Consider the following 22,602-nt stretch of genomic DNA (forward strand, 5'->3'; position numbering starts at 1 on the left):
TAGTGCAAAAAGTCAGAGTCACATCTTGCCCCTCTATTTCTCTATCTCTATCTTTGATCCTAAGTTCTGAAATTTTTCCTCCTCCCACTTCGAGTTCATAGATATTTGCCTAGCCTCTTGATGGCTCTGAGAGTCAGTAAAGATACATTTACATTACAGTACAGTTCTCTATCCTATATCCTAGAAACTACTAGTTCCTACCTCTCTGGTCTCGGCTATTACATGATCCATATGGATTACTCCTTAATCTTACTCTATTGAATATAGTCTGATATACTTGTTTTCTAGGCACAGCATAACACAAGAATGCTTGCAACATATGCAGCCATTGATCCAAGAGTGCAGTATTTGGGATACACAATGAAAGTTTTTGCAAAGGTACATGCAATATTGATGTGATTTTAAAACCCAAGCTGTGTTCAGTATTCCTCCACTAAATAACTTAGGCTAATTTAAACACTGGTTATTTTTTAATTGCACTCAAATATATGGTGACTTGCTGTGCTGAATTGTTGAAAGTTAGTACAGTTGTGTCTCAACTGGATTTAAATTAGCAATAGCAATAGCAGTGGACTTATATACCGCTTCATAGGGCTTTCAGCCCTCTCTAAGCGGTTTACAGAGAGTCAGCATATTGCCCCCAACAATCTGGGTCCTCATTTTACCCACCTCGGAAGGATGGAAGGCTGAGTCAACCCTGAGCTGGTGAGATTTGAACCGCTGAACTGCTGATCTAGCAGTAGCCTGCAGTGCTGCATTTAACCACTGCGCCACTAATGAGTGCTATATTACTAACTCCATTATCCCTAAGTAAAGAAAAAAAATCACATCATACACAAAGGTCACTATATAGTTTTGTCCAAAGAGTTCAGAAGACTCAGCAGAATTCTGTGATAAAAAAAAAGAAATATTTATGGTCCGACATCTGCACATTCATGGAAATGAACCTGGTAGCATGGTTGACATTATCTTGAAGAACAGAATAAAAGCATTTTTCTTTTGTTTTCAAAAAAACAAAACAAGTTTCCAACTTGTTTGTAAACTGTAAACATGTTTTTTGACATTATCTGGGAAGATTATAAAATTATTATGCTTGGAAACAATATGGTATATACCAGGATCCAACATGGATTTATTAGGAACAAGCCCTGTAAAAGTTACTTTATTGTTTTTAGTAAATTGTGGGGAAGTGGTATGTATGTATCTCTCTATCTCTGTGTGTGTATGTATGTTTGACAAAATTTCAATTTGGAGGGTGTTTTTTAGGTACCTTGAATACATTATTTAGAATATACTTGTCAGCAGTTTCTGATCAAATTGAAGTGAGTGATCAAATGGAGTTCTGCTCATTTAAAGTGAATGACTTAACTTCTTATCAATGGATAAAATACATAAACAAAATAGCTGGTGCTCTGCTACACTCTTTTGAGACATTCATGCTCCTATAGTTTCTCAAATTGCCAGTTTAGCTGTTTCTAGAACAAAATTCCTAAATTGAAGTATCAAATTTCAGTAACAGTGCATTTGACGCTGGTTATGTTTTACTGAAGACATATTTTGAGTTGGCATAAAATGTTTTTTCTTAGTTTCTATTGTGATGGAATATTTGTTACCCAAAATAACTTGCTATATGTTTATTGCATTGAAAATATTTGAACAGCGTTGTGACATTGGAGATGCATCCAGAGGAAGTCTCTCTTCATATGCTTATATTCTCATGGTATTATACTTCTTACAACAGAGAGAACCACCAGTAATCCCAGTACTGCAAGAGGTAAATTTTCAAGGAAAAAAGAACCATGATGGAAAACAGTTTTGAGATTTCTGTCTCTTGTTATAATTTTCTTATGAGGTTAGTGTTGGTTAGGGTTCTTTTCGAAGAATTACTGAATCAAATTTGGATCATTTCCTATTTCACATGGGTTGTATATACAGTAGTTTTCCTCATAAAATGTAGAGTTTGCTTCCCAACAAAAATCTGAACAATGTCTATAATAGAAGATATTTTGAACTAGTTTGCATAATCCCTAGTCAACATAGCTAACAATTAGATATTGTGGAATTATAATTTAAAATGCCTGTATGTGACTTGGTTATCTACAAGTAAAGGCAAATGAGTTATGTTTCTATTAATAAAGTGGTTAGCATTTGATTTTAACTTGATTTCTGAAATCAAATCAAGTCTGCTCGATAACCCTTTTTTACTCCAAGTCTCACTATTAGCAAAAGTTTGCTCTGTTACCCTTACCTCTGAATAACACAATCAAATCACCTTGCACCCACCATTCTGGTGCATATGTCTAATATTCTGGGTCTGAGGCTTATGATTTCCTTGAATGTTTGAGAAGCGGTTCTTTTATTATTCATGGTTTTAGAAAGAATTAGATAAGTAACACATAGTTTTTTAAAAAAAACATTTTTGTATTTGGAATGCTTTTAGTTTTTGTAATTTTCTGGTCTTACTTTTTATGGTGATATAGATATTTGATGGGCAGCAGGTCCCTCAAAGGATGGTTGATGGTTGGAATGCTTTCTTCTTTGAAGATACCGATGAACTGGTAAAGTCCTCATTTTGGAATAATCAAATAATTATTAGGTCTGCTTTAATTATACTATGTATAGCCAGCAATACGTTTGCCATTCAGGAAATGAAAAAAGGAACTTTCCCCCCAGGCTTTTATTGTTGGACAAAGTAGCTGAGATAATATGTTGAAGTATTAGAATTGGACCAATAAATAGTGCAGATGAGTATGATGTACACTGTACATGTTTTTGTGTTTCTGGGTTCCTTTTTTTTTTTGAAGGGAAAAAAAAGCTGTGTTTTGTTTTTTGAATCTAGATACAGCAACCTCGGGCTACCACCGAAGAGATATTCTAATCAGCATCTTTATCATATTTTAGGCAGATATTTCCTTTTCAAAACAAATGCATATTTCATCTAATAAATATTTTGCCTCTACCATAATAAGATCATTAGGAAAGGAATTGGTTACTTTGAACTTGCATAAGTAGAGAATTTTGTAGAGAAAATACTTTTATTTATTTGTATCCCCTCTTTTTTATTTTACAAATAACTCAAAGTGTTCAACATATCCAAAACACTACCTCCTCTTATTTTCCCTACAACAACCCTGTGAAGTAGGTTGGGCTGAGAGAGACTGACAGGCCCAAGGTAACAGCTGGCTTTCACGGCTAAGGTGGGATTAGAACTCACAGGTTTCAGCTTTCTGTCCTGATGCCTTAACCACTTTTCTTCAGTTAATAATCATAAAAGACAGCAATAGATATTTTGCACTGTGCTACTTTAGAGGTTTTCTGGTTAAAATTGTTGTATTTTTGAAAAGGTTGTTCTCTTAACATGTTTATGTTATAACTTTTGTACAGAAAAAACGTTTTCCTTCTCTTGGGAAAAACACAGAGTCATTGGGAGAACTCTGGTTAGGGTTACTGAGATTTTACACTGAAGAATTTGACTTCAAAGAATATGTCATCAGCATTCGGCAGAAGAAGCTGTTAACCACATTTGAGAAACAGTGGACATCCAAATGCATTGCTATTGAAGGTAGTTATTGAATGTTTCTTGTTTAATAAATCAATGTGTTCTTTTGAAGAGTCTTCCTCATTTATGTTACATTATACTTATTTCAAAACAATTTATCCTGCATTTGTAGTTTTTGTAAAGAAATATGTGCATTACTGATTTTTTTTAAAAAATCCTCTTTTAATGTTTGTTGTTATTGCTCAGATCCCTTTGACCTGAATCATAACCTTGGTGCAGGAGTTTCTAGGAAAAGTAAGTACATAAAATGTACTATTCAACTGAATAAACTTCAAAATTAATATAGCTTTTTTAAAAAAAAATATGTCTTTTTTTAATCCAAAGTGACCAATTTCATAATGAAAGCATTAATCAACGGGAGAAAGTTATTTGGTACCCCTTACTATCCAATCTCAGGAAGAGAAGCTGTAAGTTCTCCTTTCTTTTGCCTTATTAACAAATGAGCAAATATTTTTTATTGTAGTGCTGTAGGATATTTCAAATACATAAAATGTTATTTTGCATTATATTCCATGATTTGAAGATATATGTGTTATGCTGGTAGAGCAGGTTGAATTTACAGTAATAGAATCAAGCTTTTCTCAGCACTGTTTTCCTGTATTTTCTTTCCTCATTCATGAAATTGTTAAAATAATTGTTCTGCAAATCCTATGTTCTTTCTATCTATCTATCTATCTATCTATCTATCTATCTATCTATCTATCTATCTATCTATCATCTATCCATCCATCCATCCATCCATCCATCCATCCATCTAATTAACTAACTAACTAACTAACTAACTAACTAACTAACTAACTAACTAACTAACTAACTACTATGTAGAAGTGTATGCTGTCTTAGAAATATAAGCCTATAAAAGTTTGATGTAGTTATATCAAACTATATAGAAGAACCGAGATGGCGCAGTGATTAGGGTGCAGTACTGCAGGCCACTTTAGCTGACTGTGATCTGCAGTTCAGCGGTTCAAATCTCACGGCTCAAGGTCGACTCAGCCTTCCATCCTTCCGAGGTGGGTGAAATGAGGACCCGGACTGTGGCGGCAAGTTGCTGACTCAATTTGCTAAAAAATTTGTAAACCGCTTAGAGAGGGCTGAAAGCCCTATGAAGCGGTATATAAGTCAAATAAATAAATAAATAAATAAATAAATAAATAAATATAGATACACACAGACAGACACACACATGTGGGGGGGGACCAATAATATGTACACATTCACTACTGAAGTTTTGCATATCTGGTTGAAACACCTTTCGCCTTAATAAATGACTTCATTAGTAAGACATAAATGTGTTATTACCTATGCTCTCTTTCTGGAAATTGAATATACAATATATGTTTCCAACTTTTTCAGGAATATTTTTTCAACTCCAAAGTATTAACTGATGGAGAACTGGCCCCAAATGACAGGTGTTGTCGTGTCTGTGGCAAAATTGGTCACTATATGAAGGATTGCCCTAAAAGAAGAAGGTTAGTAAAAACATATGCCTCTCTCTCTCATAAACTGAGGCGGAAATAACAGAATAACAGAGTTGGAAGGGACTTGGATCTCTTCTAGTCCAACCCCCTGCTCAGGCAGCAAACTGTATACCATTTCAGACAAATGGTTGTCCAATTTCTTCTTAAAAATTTCCAGAGTTGGAACATCTACAACTTCTAGAGACAAGTCATTCCACTGATTAACTGTTCTTACTGTCAGAATATTTCTCCTTATCTCTAGGTTGCTTCTCTCCTTGATTAGTTTCCACCCATTGCTATTTGTCCTGCCTTCAAGTGCTTTGGAGAATAGGTTTACTCCCTCTTCTTTGTGGCAATCCTGAGATATTGGAACACCGCTATCATATCACCCTTAGTCCTTCTTTTCATTAAATTCCAGCAGCCGTTCTTTAAGTATTTTAGCCTCCAGTTCCCGAATCATCTTTGTTGCTCTTCTCTGTTTTCTTTTTAGAGTTGTGATTTTTTTTTTTTACATCGTGGCGACCAAAACTGGATGAAGTATTCCAAGTGTGGTCTTCAAAATCTTCCTTCCCTCTTTCGCTTTGCACCTACATCCTCTTGTCTTTTTTTACATTTTTTTAACATTTTTTAGGGATACTATAATGCATCTTTTATGTTTTTTCTTCTTAAGGGTAAAGAAAAAAAGAGAATGAAAGAGATGATGAAAAGGAAGTAAAGGAGGAAGAAAGAGATACCAGAGAAAAGAGATGTTTTATGTGTGGTGACATGGGACATGTTAGAAGAGATTGTCCTGAATTCAAACAAACAAGACAAAGAAGCAATGGTGTAGCAGGTAAAATAGATTCTCCAATTTTCTGTCTGGTATCCTGTCTTTCCAGTTCTATTTTTACGGCTTTTGTCCTGATTGATTCCAATATGTGATTTTTGCTAAGTTAGTTGTTCATCAAGGATTGTGCATAATTTTACTTGGCTTTAAGGAATTTCAAGGGAGTTTGCTATCCAAGAAATGATTGGTAAGATGGGTGCAATATTACCAAGTATGATGCCAGATTGTCCTGTAATGGTGGCAAAAGCAGTTGTGCATCTATAGCAACTAACTTCTTTGGAATAGATAATTATTTTTTAATTAATCTGTAGTTATTTAAATCTAAGATTGAGTTTCAGGAAGCATAATACCAAAGCAATGTATTTTATTCATTTTCAGTAAATAATTTTAATGCAATTAGTTAATACAATGTTAATTATGCAATTGTATTTGGAATAAATAGAAAAACTATTATCTCCCTTGTTTTAAATTATTTTTTCCACCATATTTGATGGTGACGTCACTGTGCCTAGAGCGGGGTAAGGGAGCTCCTCTAACCCCTAACTCTAATTTCTTCGTGTGGGCTCACTTTTGGAGTACTGCTGATCCCAAAGAGACCAGCAGATCAAAGGGGATATTCTGCAGATGCTGGGGTGGTAAGACAAATCCCCCGGCAGATAGGAGAAACCCCCCTAAACGGACGAAGAAATATCCTACCATCTGGTTAGGACTGAGCAATGGCGGCTGCATAGAAGGAAGAAACAGAAATAGAAGCAGACAAATTCGGGTGCTTGTTATTATTGTCGACAATCCAGAGAGGAAAGCAACGCGAAACTGGCAAAGTGGGTGAGCTGAGAGAAGAAGGAGCCGGGAGAGAGGCTATTTTTTACAGTTTAATTTTGCTGAAAAGAAGCAGTGCAAAGAGGCTGAGTTAGAACGGACAGGAAGGGACAGCCACAAGAACCTTAAGATCAGCCACAATAAGAACAAAATCCCGACATGGACTTCAGGGAATAAAATTTGCCGGAAGGATTTGGAAGGTTTAAAGAAGTGACTGCATAATAGTCGGGTTGGCAAACGGAGTTCCCTTTTTTTCTGCTTACCAGTTCTGCCCCTGGGTTGAATTTTTTAAGTATTTGATATTGAGCTGACTAGGAGCTTGGAGCAGTGCCAGAGACAAGAAATAGAGGTCTGTCTTTTGCTTCGTGGACATTAACACTGACACCAAGGAGAGAGTGACTTAGAGAGACTAATTATTAGAACTGAATATTGAACAACCGACAAAACTGAGAGACATTTATTGATATAAGAATAGGGTGTGATATATAAATTTATGATATTTACTAATCAAATTAATCAAATAGAATATTACTAGTATTATTACATAGGACTGTTTAAGTATTGAAAGGTGATACCAAGGAAGGATAATTGTGGAATTGTTGTTGAATATTGGTTTATACAATTATAATAATTATAATATATTATTGATATTACTGACAATGTATAAATAAGATAAAAGTTATAACCAATAGTGGGCAAGACCAAAAAAGGGGGTTAAAAATGGCAACCTCATCAAAATTAGGGGAAAAGACCATACCCAATGTGAGTTCAGCAATGCCCCCCTCCTCAAATAAAAAAACAATGGAGAGTGCGTGGGGGTTGGAGAAAGGGGAAAAGATGGCAGAATCAGCGGGACCAGCACCTACGATGCAAAACATTCAATCGATGCTCCAGATGATACAGGAGACCTTGGCTATAAGCCAAGCAGAGACAAGGAAAAATCACGAAGAATTAAAAAATGAAATGAGATTGAAAGGAATTGAAAGGAACAATCAAAAATGTAGACGATAAAGTTGAAAAGATACATAATGCCTTAACAATCAACGAACAGAAAATCCAATGTATGGAAGAAAAAATTCAACACTCAGATCAGAAGATGGGAAAAATGGAAATAGAATATAGGCAACTTAATAAAGAATTGGAATTGTCAATAATCCGACTCGAAAACAAAAAAGGCATTCTACCTAAGATTTCAAAACATACCGGAAGAGAAGGAGGAAGATCTGAAAGAAAAAATGATTAATATCCTTACTGAATTTCTGCAAAAAACAGAACAGGAAGTGAGAGGAATTATTGATGAGGCTTACAGGGTGAATACTAATTATGCAAGGAGACATAGGCTCCCGAGAGAAGTACATGTAAGATTCACTAAGAAAACTGCCAGAGATGAAGTGTACAAAAAAACCAGAGAAGAGATGATTATACTACAGGGAAACACACGAGTTGAATAAAAACAGAATAATGTACAGATGGCTGGTACCAGAAGGGGTTCTGGTATCTTGGCGAGGAAAAAGATAAAAGAGAATTTAGAAGAAGCACACAAATTCTATGAAGAAAACAAGGAAGCAAAGAGGAACTAGAATACAGAAGTCAAGTGGAAGAAACATCAGAAGACAGCGAAAGAAGCAGGAGAGAAGAACAGAGGCAAGAAAGAGAGCAGAAAAGGAAGGCGCGTGAGTGAAAAGTCAGATACAAACTAGAAGTAAAAGAAACAATTTCAGCTAAAGATGGATCAAGAAATAACAATTGTGTCGATAAACCTGAATGGACTGAATGCACCAAAAAAGGAGCCCAGATGTTTAATAAACTTAAGAAATTGAAAGTAGATATAGTCTGTATACAGGAAGTGCATATTAAAAGAGAACATAGGAATCTACTGGAAAACAAAAAACTTGGGAAATTATATACAGCATTGGCAGATTAAAAAAAAGTGGGATAGCAACATATATAAAGGAAGAAATAAACTCCAAAGAAGTTTACTCAGATGAAGAAGGCAGAATGCTAATGATTGAACTAGAGACAACAGAAAAACCAATATTATTAATAGTCATATATGCACCGAACCAGAAACAAGAGGAATTTTATAGGAAATTACATAACAAAATAAATGAATTAGAACATGAAAACATTTGCTTAATTGGCGACTATAACGCAATAGTAGATAAAAAACTAGACTATGAAAGCAAAAAGAAAAAAAAATACATTACCCAAATCCTTTTTTGAGATGGTAAAGGAATATAAATTACAGGATATTTGGAAAGAAAGACACAAAGCAAGAAAGCAATATACTTTTTATTCAAGCCCCCATCAATCTCTATCAAGAATCGACATGGTTTGGATCTCATCCGGGCTGTGTAATCAAGTAGATGAAATCGAAATAGAACCAAATGAGTGGGCAGATCATAACCCAATAAAAATAAGATGGAAAGGTCAAAAAAGAAGAAAAAGATGGATGATGAATTCAAGTACTGTAAAAGAGACAGAATACACTGAAATGCTAGAGAAAGAATTAAAAATGTTCTTTAAAATAAACAAAAAAGAAGACACCTCAATTCAAAATCTATGGGACACCATGAAAGCATACACAAGAGGCCTTACGATTGCCTATATGGCGAGAAAAAGGAGAAAGCAAAAAGAGCAACAAGAAGGCATGCAAAAAGAACTTAGAGAAGCGGAAGAAGAACTACAGAAAGATCCAAAGAATAAAACTAAAAAAGAAAAAATAGAGGTGATAAAACATAAGATCAACTTAATAACTCAAAAGGAATTAGCACAGAAAATCAAAACAGTCAGACAGAACTACTTTGAACATGCCAACAAACCAGGACGATGGCTGGCATATAGACTGAAGAACGAAAGAGAAAAAAGGATGATATATCAATTAAAGGATGACGAGGGAAGAACTCGCTTCAAAGCGGAAGAAAAGAAGAATATTATTCACAAATATTTCACAAAACTATTCGCACAAGAATATATGGAGGAAGCTAAAGTAAAACAATATTTAAATCTAGAAAAGATAACCCCAATTTCAAAAGAACAAAGGGAGGCAATAAATAGACCCATAACGTTAACCGAAGTGGAATCAGTCCTGAAGAATCAAAAAAATAATAAAACACCAGGACCAGATGGAATACCGGTGGAACTGTACAAATATAACAAAATAATATTGGAGGAGCTAAGAGTGGAAATGTTTAATGAGGTTTTAGGAAAAGCCAAGATACCCGATTCATGGACTGAAGGAATAATATCCCTAATCCTAAAAGAGGAAACCGATCTACAAGAAATTCAAAATTACAGACCAATCTCATTATTAAACTCCGATTACAAAATATTTGCAGCAATTATGGCAGAAAGAATTAAACAGGTCTTAAATGAACGAATACATCCAGACCAAAATGGTTTTTTACCCCATAGACACATGAAAAATAACACGAGAGTTATTCTAGACATAATACAGTACTATGAGGCCCAACCAGAAAAGCAAATGGTACTGGTTTTCCTTGATGCACAAAAAGCATTCGATAACGTAATTTGGAAATTTATAACAATACTATTGGATGAGATGAAATTCGGAGAAAAATTTACAAAAATGATAGAAAGATTTTATAGTACCCAGACAGCCAAAGTTCTGATGAACGGAGATCTAACAAAAAAGATTGAAATAAAAAAAGGAGTCAGACAGGGATGCCCCCTCTCTCCTCTGCTATTTATACTGACCTTGGAAACTTTATTAAATGAAATTCGGAATGACCAGGGAATAAAAGGCTTAAGACTTAAAAATGAAGAATATAAAGTCCAAGCCTCTGCCGATGACTTAGTATTTGCCTTAGAGGACCCATTAGAATCTAGTTTGGGGGCTTGGAAGAAGGCGGGGCTTAGCAGTGAGAAGATGGAGTATCAGGCTACTCCTGAAATTCCTCTATACCGAAGGATTTTTGGACGGGTTCTTTGAACTCTAGCTGTTCCGGAGACGACAGTGAAGGTGGGGAGAGACCCAGGACCTCAGAGATACCCGCAAATCTCTGGGGGGGGGTATTAACTCCTCGTGCCAATTCCTTTCTGGATTAGCTGCGTGCTAACTGAAACTGCAGGTTGCCCCTAAGAATGCTAGAAGTGATGTCATCTGGTAAGCTGATTTTATTATCCAAGAGAGACTGTTCGCGTTAAAAACTTAAGATAACTGAAACCAAAGAACAGGGAAATTTAGCGGCGAATTGGCTTTTTCTAATGGATTTATGGCTGGTGGTTACTTTACTTCTTAAATGCTTCAAGAAACTCCTCGACACCCTCCCCCCGCTGAATCTCCTTAAGTGGATCGTAAAATTTATTTTCTACTAATTAGCCCGTCACGATTCGACGCTTTTATTACTTTACTACTTGGCTTTGTTTACAATCACAGCCTGTGAGAGACTAAGAAGTCTGTGGAAAAAAAAAAAAAGAGTTTGCAATTTCTAACTGCGACACACATCATGGCGTCCCAAAATACCTCTAAGATTTCATTTCAGAGACTTTTTTCCGCATGTAGAGGACTTTTTGATTCTTATCAAAGACTGGAAAGAAAATTGGATCATCTGATTTTAAAATATGAAGCAAAAACTGAGATTGTTGAATGTTTAAATGCTCCTGAAATACAAACGGAAAATGTGAGAAATGGTGTCTGGTTTATCTCAGAGGAAGAAAGGAGGGGGGAAGCTATAAAGAAGACTCATTTAAAAAGACAGAGTGCAGGAGGAATGGAAAATCCACCCTTGAGAATTAAAGTTAATTTGGAAAATTTTACAAGCCCAGGACAACATTATTATTATTTCATCAATGACATTCAGAGTCCAAAGGTGCCAAAATATCTTTGTCTGGATTTGATTATGAAAACATTTGGTAAATTTATCCAACGCATGGCAATTGGCTGGAGAGGATCTTGCTATTGGAGAGACACTGGCTGATAGATGGAACAACGTAATTTAAAATTTAGCTAAATCTGATTACCTTAATGTGTAATAGATATAGCTGAAAAATGACTGATATGGACAGTAATATATATAATTTGGAACTGGCTGATAGATTGAAGAACACAATTGAAAACTAGTTAAACCTAATTGCTTTTTCTTGTAACAGATATAGTTGAATAATAATTGATATTGATAGTAATGTATATAATGTGGAGTTGATATGATAACTAACAATTGGAAGATTATACATAAAGAGTATTAAATACAATAATTATCACTATTAAAAACTAAATAAAATACATACAATCAAATGTTAATCAATACTGGGAAAATGTTATGATATATGATATAATTAAATATTATGGATGTCCAGCTAAAATAGGATATGAGGATTTGATGATAATAGAGGATTTTATAAATAAGTAAATGAATTGTCAGCATGTGTTATGGATTAATTATGTAATGCATAGCTAAGGATGAAGGATGTTTAAATAACCATAGGTAATTAAAACTGGAGGTATAATGATGTTGATATGGTAAATATTCGAGTTAAGATATTTGAATTAATATGAGTTAATGGAAGAGAAGCACCAAAGCATGTTGTAACCAGTTGATATACTTCTTTTTTTTCTCATGATAGACACCTGTGTTTTGTTTCGTTTTCCTGCCTTGTCTCTTGTCGTTTTTGTCTTTTTTTGTATTATTTTTATTTTTTATTTTTTATTTTAATTTTTATTTTTTATCTGTCCTTTTTTTTCTTCTTTTTTTTGATTTTTTCCTCTCCCACCGGAGTGGGCAGGGATTGGTCAAGATTATTACTTTCATCAATATTGTTAAATAATAATTACAGTTAAATGAAAATGGATATATAATAATGCCTTAGTTAATATGAGTTATGTTGGTTGACTGTGGAGGAGATGTACCAAAACTTATCTGTAATTGATTGATATATTTTTTACAGATGTAAAGAAAGATGTGTACCTGTTTTAAACTAAAATTAAAAAACATTTATTTAAAAAAAAAAAGAATCTAGTTTGGAACTAATTCAAAAATTAGTAGAATATGGTGAAGTGGCAGGACTAAAGATTAATAAGGACAAAACAAAAATTATAACTAAAAATATGACAAAAAAGCAAGAAGAGGAACTGGGAGCAGCAACCGGATTGCAGTTAACTAAGAAAGTAAAATATTTGGGGATCTGGTTGTCAGCAAAATGTTCCACAAAGAGGATAATTACAATAAATTAGTGATACAAATAAAGAAAGATTTAGAAAATTGGAAGAATATTCAATTATCACTTATGGGACATATATCAACAATTAAAATGAATATCTTACCAAGAATATTTTTCCTGTTGCAAACCGCTCCTATTAGTCCAGGTAAAAAATTCCTTCAAGATTTAAAGAAATTAACTACCAGATTTATTTGGCAGGGACGCAAACCAAGGATCAAATTAAAGTCAATGCAAGACAGCAAGGAGAGGGGAGGCTTAGCACTACCAAATTGGGATCTATACGCAACTGCAGTAACAATGACAATGATGAAGGATTGGATTGAGTTAAAGAAATAAAAGAATTCTGATCTTAGAAGGCCATGACCTCCAGGCAGGCTGGCATAATTTCTTATGGGATGACAAACATAAAATGCACAAATACTTTCAAAATCATTTAATTAGAAGAACTTTACTGCAACAATGGCTCAAAATCAAAAAATCCACTATGTGAAAACCCCAAATTGGCTATCACCAACAGAAAGAACGACACACCCAAATTCTACAGATTGGAACAAAATCCTAAAATACAGAGATCTAATTGACAGACAGGGAAATTTAAAAACAATTGAAGAATTGGCAGATCAGAATATGAAAGTTGATTGGCTAACTTACCTCCAAATTAAAACTAAATACAATAAAGAGACTAAAATATATGGTATTGAAACAGAACCACACGAATTGGATAAAATTATTCAAAGTCCGGACAGAAAGATGATAGGGAAATATACAAATTCCTCTTGAAGTATCAAATAGAAGAGGAAATTGTAAAAGAACCAATGATAAAATGGGCACAGAACTTTGGCTATAACATTGAACTAGACAAATGGGAAAAATTTGGGGGAATAAATTTAAGAATGACACTATCAATTCCATACAAGGAAAACCAGTACAAAATGCTTTATAGATGGCATCTGGCACCATCAAGGTTGGCCAAAATTTCAACAAATACCTCTCCAAATTGCTGGAAATGTGATTCGGTACATGGCACATATTATCATTTATGGTGGACTTATGAAAAGGCAAAAAAATTCTGGAAAAGGATCAAAAATTGGTTGGAAGAAATAATAAAGGTTAAGTTAGATTGGAAACCTGAACTCTTTCTATTAGGAATTATACCGACGAAATACAAAAAAGAAATACAATATCTAATATTACATATACTTACAGCAGCAAGGATCGCTTTCGCCCAGACGTGGAAAAATAAACTAACCCCAAATGAAGATGAAATAATAAGAAAAATTATGGACTGTGTGGAAATGGATAAATTAACGAAAGAAATACAGGGAAAAGAAGAATCAGAATTTTATTGGATATGGGATAATTGGTATAGTTGGATGGAGCAAAGGAATAAAATGAAAAAATAGAATAACACTCAAAAATAATAATTATGAGTAAAACAAGGGGGCCAAGATTTGTGAATTCAAATGAGGATGATAGCTGGAAAATAGACTGTAGAATCCTAAAGAAAAAAGGAAAGGATATGAAACAAAGTTGGGTGTGTAGAAATACCATCCCCAAGAAAACATGAACTGGGATCTGAAAGAGACAACCTATAACAATAGAAAAAGAAAGGAAGGAAAGGAGGGGAAGAAGGAAGTAGAGAATGGAGGGACGAAGGAAAGGAAAGGCGTGGAGGGTAGAAGAGAGAGGAAGAGAAGGAGAGAATGTAGGAGAGGAAGAAGTGTGGAGGAGAGGTAAGGGAAGAAGAAAGAGGTAAGGGAAGGTGGGCAGAAGGGAGAGAAAAAGAAGAAGAGGAGGGAGGAAGAGAAAGAAAGAGAAGGAGAGAAGGTAGGAAGGAGAAGAAAAAGGGTAGGAATAGGGAAGAGGTAAGGGAAGGAAGAAGGGGACAGAGACGAGGAAGGAAGGAAGTAGAGAAGGAAGGGAGGGAGAAAAGAAAAGAAAGAGAAAACGAGGTGGTGTCTTAGCAGGTGCAAAGGATGGTAAACAAAGCATTTTAAACTATACCTTATAACCTTCCAGATGGAATAATAATAATACAAGAATGGCAAAGAAAAAGAATAATTATGTGAATGTATACCTATAATCTGTATGTAAGAGAATAAATGACAGTAAAAATATAAAGCATAATATAGGTAAATAATATTTGGTCATAAGTAGCTAAGTTTAAATAAATAAAGAAATGTACATAAAAATGGATAACGAATAAGGAGATTATGAATGAAAGATAGAAATGTATAGTAGGAAAAACACTAACGGCAAAGAAACCGATTCGGAACTGCGGTATGATATACGATGGAACTTATTGTTCCTATGTTGTTTTTAAGTTATGTGTTTGTTTTTGTTGATGTGCTTATGTGTTTAAAATAAAAAATAAAAAATCATCACTGATAAGAATTATTGTAGACAGGTTTTTCCCTCTAAATATCTTTTACAAACTAAATGCATGATTATTAGTCATTGCTGTATATTTAGCCTGTTTCTCATGCTGCATTTTTTCATGACCTGCAATAATAATTTCTAGCCCTACTCTGGTTTTAATCTTCACAATGTCTTGAAGTGTTTGTCATTCTTCAAAGCCCCTCATAATGCTGATTTAGCAGCTCTTCTTCCCTATATTTTTTCAAAAATAATTTCAAAAAGAAAATTTTGTTAACTTAAGCAAACATGAATTTAAAATCTTGCTGTAAACAAATTAATAAATGAATGTTTATAACTGGTAATTTAAGAATGAAGGGTCCAAACAAGTAGTAATTATGAATATTGTGAGTTTTGCAATAGTAATTTCCCCTAAAGGTAGGAAAAAAATATTCATTGTGATTTATCCCTAGCATAAAGCATTGCTGCTAAAGAGCCATGAATATAATTCTGGTTGTAAATGTGCCTTTCTTTGCACTTATATTATTTATTTGAAGTTTGGTCACTTAATTTAAATTACACTATACATTCTTTGTATTTTATCATTTAGCTTCTCAATTAGTCAGAACTTTGGTAAATTCACCGCAAGTCACTGGATCAATTCAACCGCAGGTGGAAAGACCCTTGCGCACCAGACAACCATCAGAATGTGTAAGTTGTATTTTCAGTGTTTTTATGAATGTGTTTTCTATAAGTAGTAAGCCTTGACAGTAAAAAAGAAACCTATAGCAACTGTAGTTATCAGTACTTATGATTCTTACAATGAAACACCTGATGGACAGGTCAGTAGTTTGTTTTCCAATTTATAGCTCTCTTACTTAAGCTATTATACACACACATACAAACATATTCAAAAATCACAGATTAAGACTTTTTGGTAATTGAAAGAATTGAATTAATGAATATGCTACTGCAGTATGAAAATTTAAGGTAATATTTGTAGTTACATGTTTTACTTTAGTGGTAGCTGGCTGTTTATTTAAAAGAGAACTTAATCAGAAGAGTATGTAAGATAAATCTTCTATTAGTAGAAACCTTAAGTACAAAACCTGAACCACTGAAACAATTTAGAGATAGTCCTTGACTTACAACCAGTTGATTAGCGACTATTTAGAAGTTATGATGGCCTAAGAAGAAGCATAACACTCTTCTGATCATCAGAAATTGTCCCATGCGCACTCCCTGCTACCTTCATGTTATTGCAATATGGGTAGTTGGCAATCTGTTCACATTTAGGACTGATTACCAGCCACCTGACACTCCTGTGATCTCCATCTGTAATCTTCCCTGTGTTTTTCTCAAAAACAATGCTTTCCACTTCGATTTTAACAAGAAAGATTTTCAGTGCCCGAGCACAGAGATACTTGAGTATGACCTGTGGTAGGCCTCCCAGAGCTTCCCTTAATCTGCTTGAGGCAGCCCATGCTCTTTATATTACTGCTGCATCTCCTTTCTGATACCTGCCAAAATCTAAGCACACTAAAGCTCCATGCACAGAACTGCTTAGGAGCTGTGGAAATTTGTTGAAATAAATTTGTTATCCTTCCGGAATAACGTATGTGCCTGTAGCCTGGATGGCAGGAAAGGCATGGCAGAACAGGAGGGAGATGGAGAGGAAAAGTTTGATAAAACACACTTCTTCTCCCTTTTCTTTCCTCTTCGCCTTGCAGGCAATCTCCTTCTTCCCCTTCTGCACACCATCAAGCAGATTCCTACAGAAGAAGTTAGATCCTTGTAACGTTGTTTTGCTTGGAGATGCTCCTTTACAAACTTACTTCACTGAAGGCCTGTCTCTCCTAAGGAATTGCATACTTGGATTTCATTCAGCAGGTGCCAAAGTGAAGAGGCAGTAGTAATATAAGGAGTGCAGGCTACCTCAAGTAGTAAGGAGAGACCTTGTGAAGGCAATCTACAAATGTATCTCTGCTCTTGCACTGAAAATCCTGCTAATCCTAGTCAAATTATGGATTTTCAGAGCCATACAGAATCTCTTGGGGTTTTCCCCACCCTTGAGGCACCGTGAACTCCTTAGCTGGGACTTTGTCCATTAAAACACCATGAGATTGCTTAATGATCCCAATCTGGAGCACCAGGATTGTGGTTATTGAATGAAACAGTCACATGGCATCTTGCTTAATGATATGTTTGGTCAATCTAAATTCTGATCCCAATTGTAAGTAAAGGACTATCTTTTGTTCATTTTCTTGAGCTGAAACAGTAAAAATGGGGTTATAAAAGTTCCTTTTGGTAACTATCTGTTGGGAGCACAGTGAATCACTTCACTGGTAAACTAATCCAAATCCAATTCTTTTTTCCCCACTTCTCCAGTCTGATTCGCATCAGCCATCTTACTCTCCACAGCCTCAGCAATTTACCCAGAATTCTTCTCCACCAGCCTCCATTAACCAGCCTCAGCCTCAATCAATATCCCAGTCTAAGCATACACTGCCGCCCCAACAAGGGGCACAGTCGCCTCACCAGGTCCAGCTGCCTTTATTTAATTTTGCCCAATCTCCCCCAGGTCAGTATTCCACCTTGCCTAATTTGGGGATATTTCAAATGCCCCACCATCACCAAATTCCATTTCCTAACACATCCTGGCCTGTTATTCACTCTGCACCGGGTAATCCTCACGCAACAAACGTTCCATTTTCGGTGAGAGCTGGCAGCAGCAACCCACCCAATAATCCGAGCACCATAAGCTTGAATGATCCTAGTATCATCTTTGCACAACCTGCTGCCAGGCCTGTGGGAATCCCCAGCACTTCTCATGAGGGACCCTGGCACAACCCCGTGACTCTAAGCTCACTGGTGAACAATGGCACAGTGGGGAATTCAGGTAATTTTCCTCTATTGGCACTTGCTTTGTACAAATACTTATGTTTTGTTTGCTAACCATTTCTGAGTTCATTCATTTGATTGTGCTCATCAGCTGCTTATAAGAAAATGCTTTAAAGAAAATTAATTTCTTTAATATTTAGGCCAAGACATTAACATAGCTGAAAAGTATATATAGACATGATGTTGAAAGAGAAGCCTGATGATCTAGTGAAAAACTGCTAGCAAAAGTGAACTGGATTAGAGAATCAACACCTCAGATCTAGGCATAAGCTGAAAGCAACTTGTCCCATTTTGTTTTTCATTTGTATTTTCTCATGTTGCATTTAATGCTACTCTTAAAAATAGTATCAAAAGTAGCTTAAGATGGGACCGGAGTGATATATATGATAGATGAAGGGTGGCTTGGTATCAGCACATCTTTATGTCTAGCTCTTTTGACTCCACCCAATTTATTTAAAGATCCTACAGATTGATGTACTTAGATCGAAACTTTGATAAATTAGTTTATGAACCAGCATGAATTTTATACCTTTTTATACAATGTGGCTGGTCAGAAATGTGTTCTGATACATTTTGGCTCACCATTGGCTCACCAGTGTTTACTGCTGGTGTGTTTTATAGTTCTGTTTTCATCTGACAATGACTCTGATCCATACTTCCTAGAACATACTTCCTTAAGAGACCGCCTGCTGCCAATTACCTCCCAAAGACCCATTAGATCGCACAGGGTCGGCCTCCTCCGGGTTCCGTCTACCAGCCAATGCCATCTGGCTATGACCCGGGGGAGGGCCTTCTCTGTTGCAGCTCCAGCCCTTTGGAACGAACTCCCCGCGGAGATTCGGACCCTCACCTCTCTCCTGGCCTTCCGAAAAGCCGTTAAAACCTGGCTGTGTCGGCAGGCCTGGGGTTGATGAGCTCCCTTCCCCTCTCGACAGGTGTGGTTGTTGGCTATCTTAAATGCTTGTCTTGTATTTGTGTGTTCCCTTTCCCGCTTGAGTTGTTCGCCGCCCTGAGTCCCTTTTGGGAATAGGGCAGCATATAAATAAAACAAACCTCAACCTCAACAAGTTTAGAAGGATTCATGTTTTGACCTCATAGCAGCCTTCGATACCATCGACTATGGTATCCTTCTGTGACAGTTACGGGAGGTGGGAGTGGGAGGCACCATCCTACAGTGGTTCTCCTCCTACCTCTCGGACAGGTCGCAGTCGGTGTTGGAGGGCAGAGATTGACCCCTAGGTCCCTCAAATATGGGGTGCCGCAGGGCTCGGTCCTGTCCCCCCTCCTATTTAATATCTACATGAAGCCGCTGGGTGAGATCATATGCCGGCACGGGATTAAATATCACCAATATACGGACGATACGCAACTGTATCTGTCCGCCCTGTGCCAACTCGGCGAAGCAGTGGAAGTGATGTGCCAGTGCCTGGAGGCTGTCAGGGTCTGGATGGGAGCGAACAAGCTTGCACTCAATCCCGACAAGACCGAGTGGCTATTGATGCACCCTCCCAAGGATGGTCCAGACATTCCACCTCTTAACTGGGGTGTGTGTGAAATTATACACCCCTCAGAGCGGGTCCGCAATTTGGGTGTCCTCCTGGATCCGCAGCTGATGTTAGAACATCACCTGTCGGCTGTGACCAGGGGGGCCTTTGCCCAGGTTCACCTGGTGCACCAGTTGCGGGCCTATCTGGACCGGGAGGCCCTTCGGATGGTCACTCACGCCCTCGTCACCTCAAGACTGGATTACTGTAACACGCTCTACATGGGGCTGCCCCTGAAGAGTGTTCGAAGACTGCAGCTGGTCCAGAATGCAGCCACGCGAGTGATATTGGGTGTACCTAGATACACCCATGTTACACCTATCCTCTGCGAGCTGCACTGGCTCCCCATTGGTCTCCGGACGCGCTTCAAGGTGCTAGTCGTTATTTTTAAAACCCTACATGGTTTAGGACCTGGCTACCTGAGAGATCGCCTCCTGCCATTTACCTCCCAGCGACCAATAAGATCACACAGATTGGGCCTTCTCCGGGTGCCGTCGGCCGGTCAATGTCGGTTGGCGGCTCCCCGGGGGAGGGCCTTCTCTGTAGCTGCTCCGGCCCTATGGAACGATCTTCCCGTAGAGATCTGGACCCTTACTACTCTTTCGGCCTTCTGTAAAGCTGCTAAGACCTGGCTGTTCCGGCAGGCCTGGGGCTGTTGATTAGTATCCAGCCCCATCCTAACAGTATACATGGTGTGAAATTTTAACCATTGTATTCTCATTTTTAATTTTTATATATGTTTTTGTCTTACCTGTAAGCCGCCCAGAGTCCCAAGGGAGTGGGCAGCATACAAATGTCAATAAATTGAAATTGGTTTACTTTAGGTTTGTTTTTCTTCTTAGAAGTAGAAGTTATCAAACCAAATCAATAAAATATTACAAAAAACTCTTGATAGTTCAAAGATTCCCAAAATGATGTGTTCATACTCTCTTTACCGGTAGTCTTTGACTTAAGACTGTTTGCTTACAACATTCAAAATTTTGATGGATCCAGAATGGATGCTATACGGCACATATAAATCCAATAAACCTCCACTTCAGAAACATAAAGCACTTTTGGCCATTGTAAAATGTGCCAACCACACCACAGTCATGTGACTGTATGCTCGGCATTTGTCAACTGGATCACCTTTATAACTGGTTGCAGCATCCTATCATCATGATTTGCTGTATTTTCTGCTAGAATCTGGTTTAGACTTAAAATTGCAGCTTTTAATAAACACAGGTTCTAAATGATTTGCTTAGTGACCACTGCAAAAACTGTGGATGTCACAACCTACCATAAATCCCTTCCTGATTGTGGTCATAAATCAAGTACTATCTATCAAGTATTCTGTATTTTCAGAATATGTCTTTATTTCTATTTTTGAAAAAAAAATGAGATTGCATCAAATTGTTTAATAATTGCTTCTGGTTTGATTTTTTTTTCATTCATTTTTGAATAAAACGGTTAGTTTGACTCCAGCATAATGCTGTTCGACATACAAAGGAATTTAAATTTGCAGGATTGCTCTGTAGTTTGCCTAGGGTGTTGTTAAAGAAAAGAAATGTGTAAAAATTGTTGTAGAACCTACTTGTTGTCTGCATATATGAAATATATGAGATACTTGTAAATCAGAAACAATTGTTTAATTTTTTTATTCAGAAATTTTGCATCAAGCCCATCATTCCTCAAAACAGATCCACAGTTAAATGTTATATGCAATGTTCTTGATGTAAAATTTCTGATTTTTAAAACAGTAAAATAGTTTTTTATGTAAACAAATAGCTATTTTCAATATTCTTTTACTATAGCAATTATGCATAACTATATTAACCATAAGCTTTAACATTTGAAAACTGAAAATTCTCATTCCTTTTATCAGTCTTCCTCAATTTGGGATTTTGCAAATGTCTTAGCTGGGGTGATGGTTTTAATTTAAAACAATTAATTTAAAACCATTATTGATAGGTACAGAATATATCCAATCTTATTTACATCAATGCTTACATTAAATATTAGTTTTCAAAGAGTAAATGCTATTGTTTACTGGTGTATTGCAAAGCTATCAATTTCATCTACAGTGTTTCCTCTCTTTTCCTTTTGTAAATGAAAATTAGATCAGGGCTTCCAAGGGCAGTTTGGTAAAGGAAATGCACCTCCACCTATTCCTTGGGACCATGGAGCTACTACCCATTTTCCTCTCCTTCGAGGGACGTGGCCTTACAGTATATCTCCAAACTACATGCAGCAGGGAAATGCCAGTTACCCATTGAACAAACCTTTCTATCCTCAAGGTAGGATAAGGAGAGTTTAATTATACAGCTTTGATAACTTCAATTTCTTTGTGGCTGCAGTCCTTCTTAATATATTCTGAAATAGACTGAAATAAAAGCATGGTTTTTTGAGTCCGTATTCACATATAAGAAATGTGTTATATACAGAACTTTTCATACAGTAAATTTCTGAATATTTATATGAATTAATATGGCACACCTCTTTATTAACTTGCTACATTAATTTTTACTGATATTTAAATAAAATCTGTGTTTTTATATGGAGTTAACATATTTTAGGTTAACAAGCAGCAAGTATTCCATACACCAGAAACACCTACACGGCTTCTGGTGTATGTATTTGCTTGGAGACATTTCATTACTGAACTAGGTGTTGACATTTGAAACAAACAATCAAGCTCAGAGGCACCAAGGACTTCACAGTTCAACCCAAAACTACATTTTTTTAAATTAATTTATGTATATATTAAGGCATTTATCGTTCAAAGTAAACATTTAACAAATGAGATTGAAGCTAATTTTTATAAATCTAATCTACAAATATATTGGTGTTTTAGTCTTTTTCCCTTTGAACTATTGCCTTTCTGCAGCAGCACTTCTAAACATTTTTAGACTCAATTTTCAATGTACATGAAATATAAAATGAATTTATTTCATATATACTGCAATAATTTTCTTTTAG

General features: G+C 36.1%; 1 protein-coding gene across 8 annotated transcripts in view; it reads left to right on the forward strand.

Annotated features, from left to right (window-relative positions):
• The window catches only part of TUT4 (terminal uridylyl transferase 4), a 50,041-nt gene that overhangs the window by 25,523 nt on the left and 1,916 nt on the right, over nucleotides 1–22,602 (forward strand). For 7 of the 8 annotated variants that reach the window (XM_032218196.1, XM_032218189.1, XM_032218193.1 and 4 more), the window contains 8 exons: nucleotides 289–378; nucleotides 1,661–1,774; nucleotides 2,481–2,558; nucleotides 3,385–3,562; nucleotides 3,746–3,793; nucleotides 3,884–3,966; nucleotides 4,916–5,031; nucleotides 5,690–5,795. In XM_032218196.1, the coding sequence (XP_032074087.1) occupies nucleotides 289–378; nucleotides 1,661–1,774; nucleotides 2,481–2,558; nucleotides 3,385–3,562; nucleotides 3,746–3,793; nucleotides 3,884–3,966; nucleotides 4,916–5,031; nucleotides 5,690–5,711 (729 nt within the window). In that variant the 3' untranslated portion in view covers nucleotides 5,712–5,795. Of the gene's footprint in view, nucleotides 1–288; nucleotides 379–1,660; nucleotides 1,775–2,480; nucleotides 2,559–3,384; nucleotides 3,563–3,745; nucleotides 3,794–3,883; nucleotides 3,967–4,915; nucleotides 5,032–5,689; nucleotides 5,852–15,809; nucleotides 15,911–17,587; nucleotides 18,099–21,743; nucleotides 21,921–22,602 lie in introns of those variants that run through there. The other variant, XM_032218197.1, reaches the window with a different exon arrangement.

Source organism: Thamnophis elegans, chromosome 5 (assembly GCF_009769535.1).
Source record: "Thamnophis elegans isolate rThaEle1 chromosome 5, rThaEle1.pri, whole genome shotgun sequence".
NCBI lineage: Eukaryota > Metazoa > Chordata > Lepidosauria > Squamata > Colubridae > Thamnophis > Thamnophis elegans.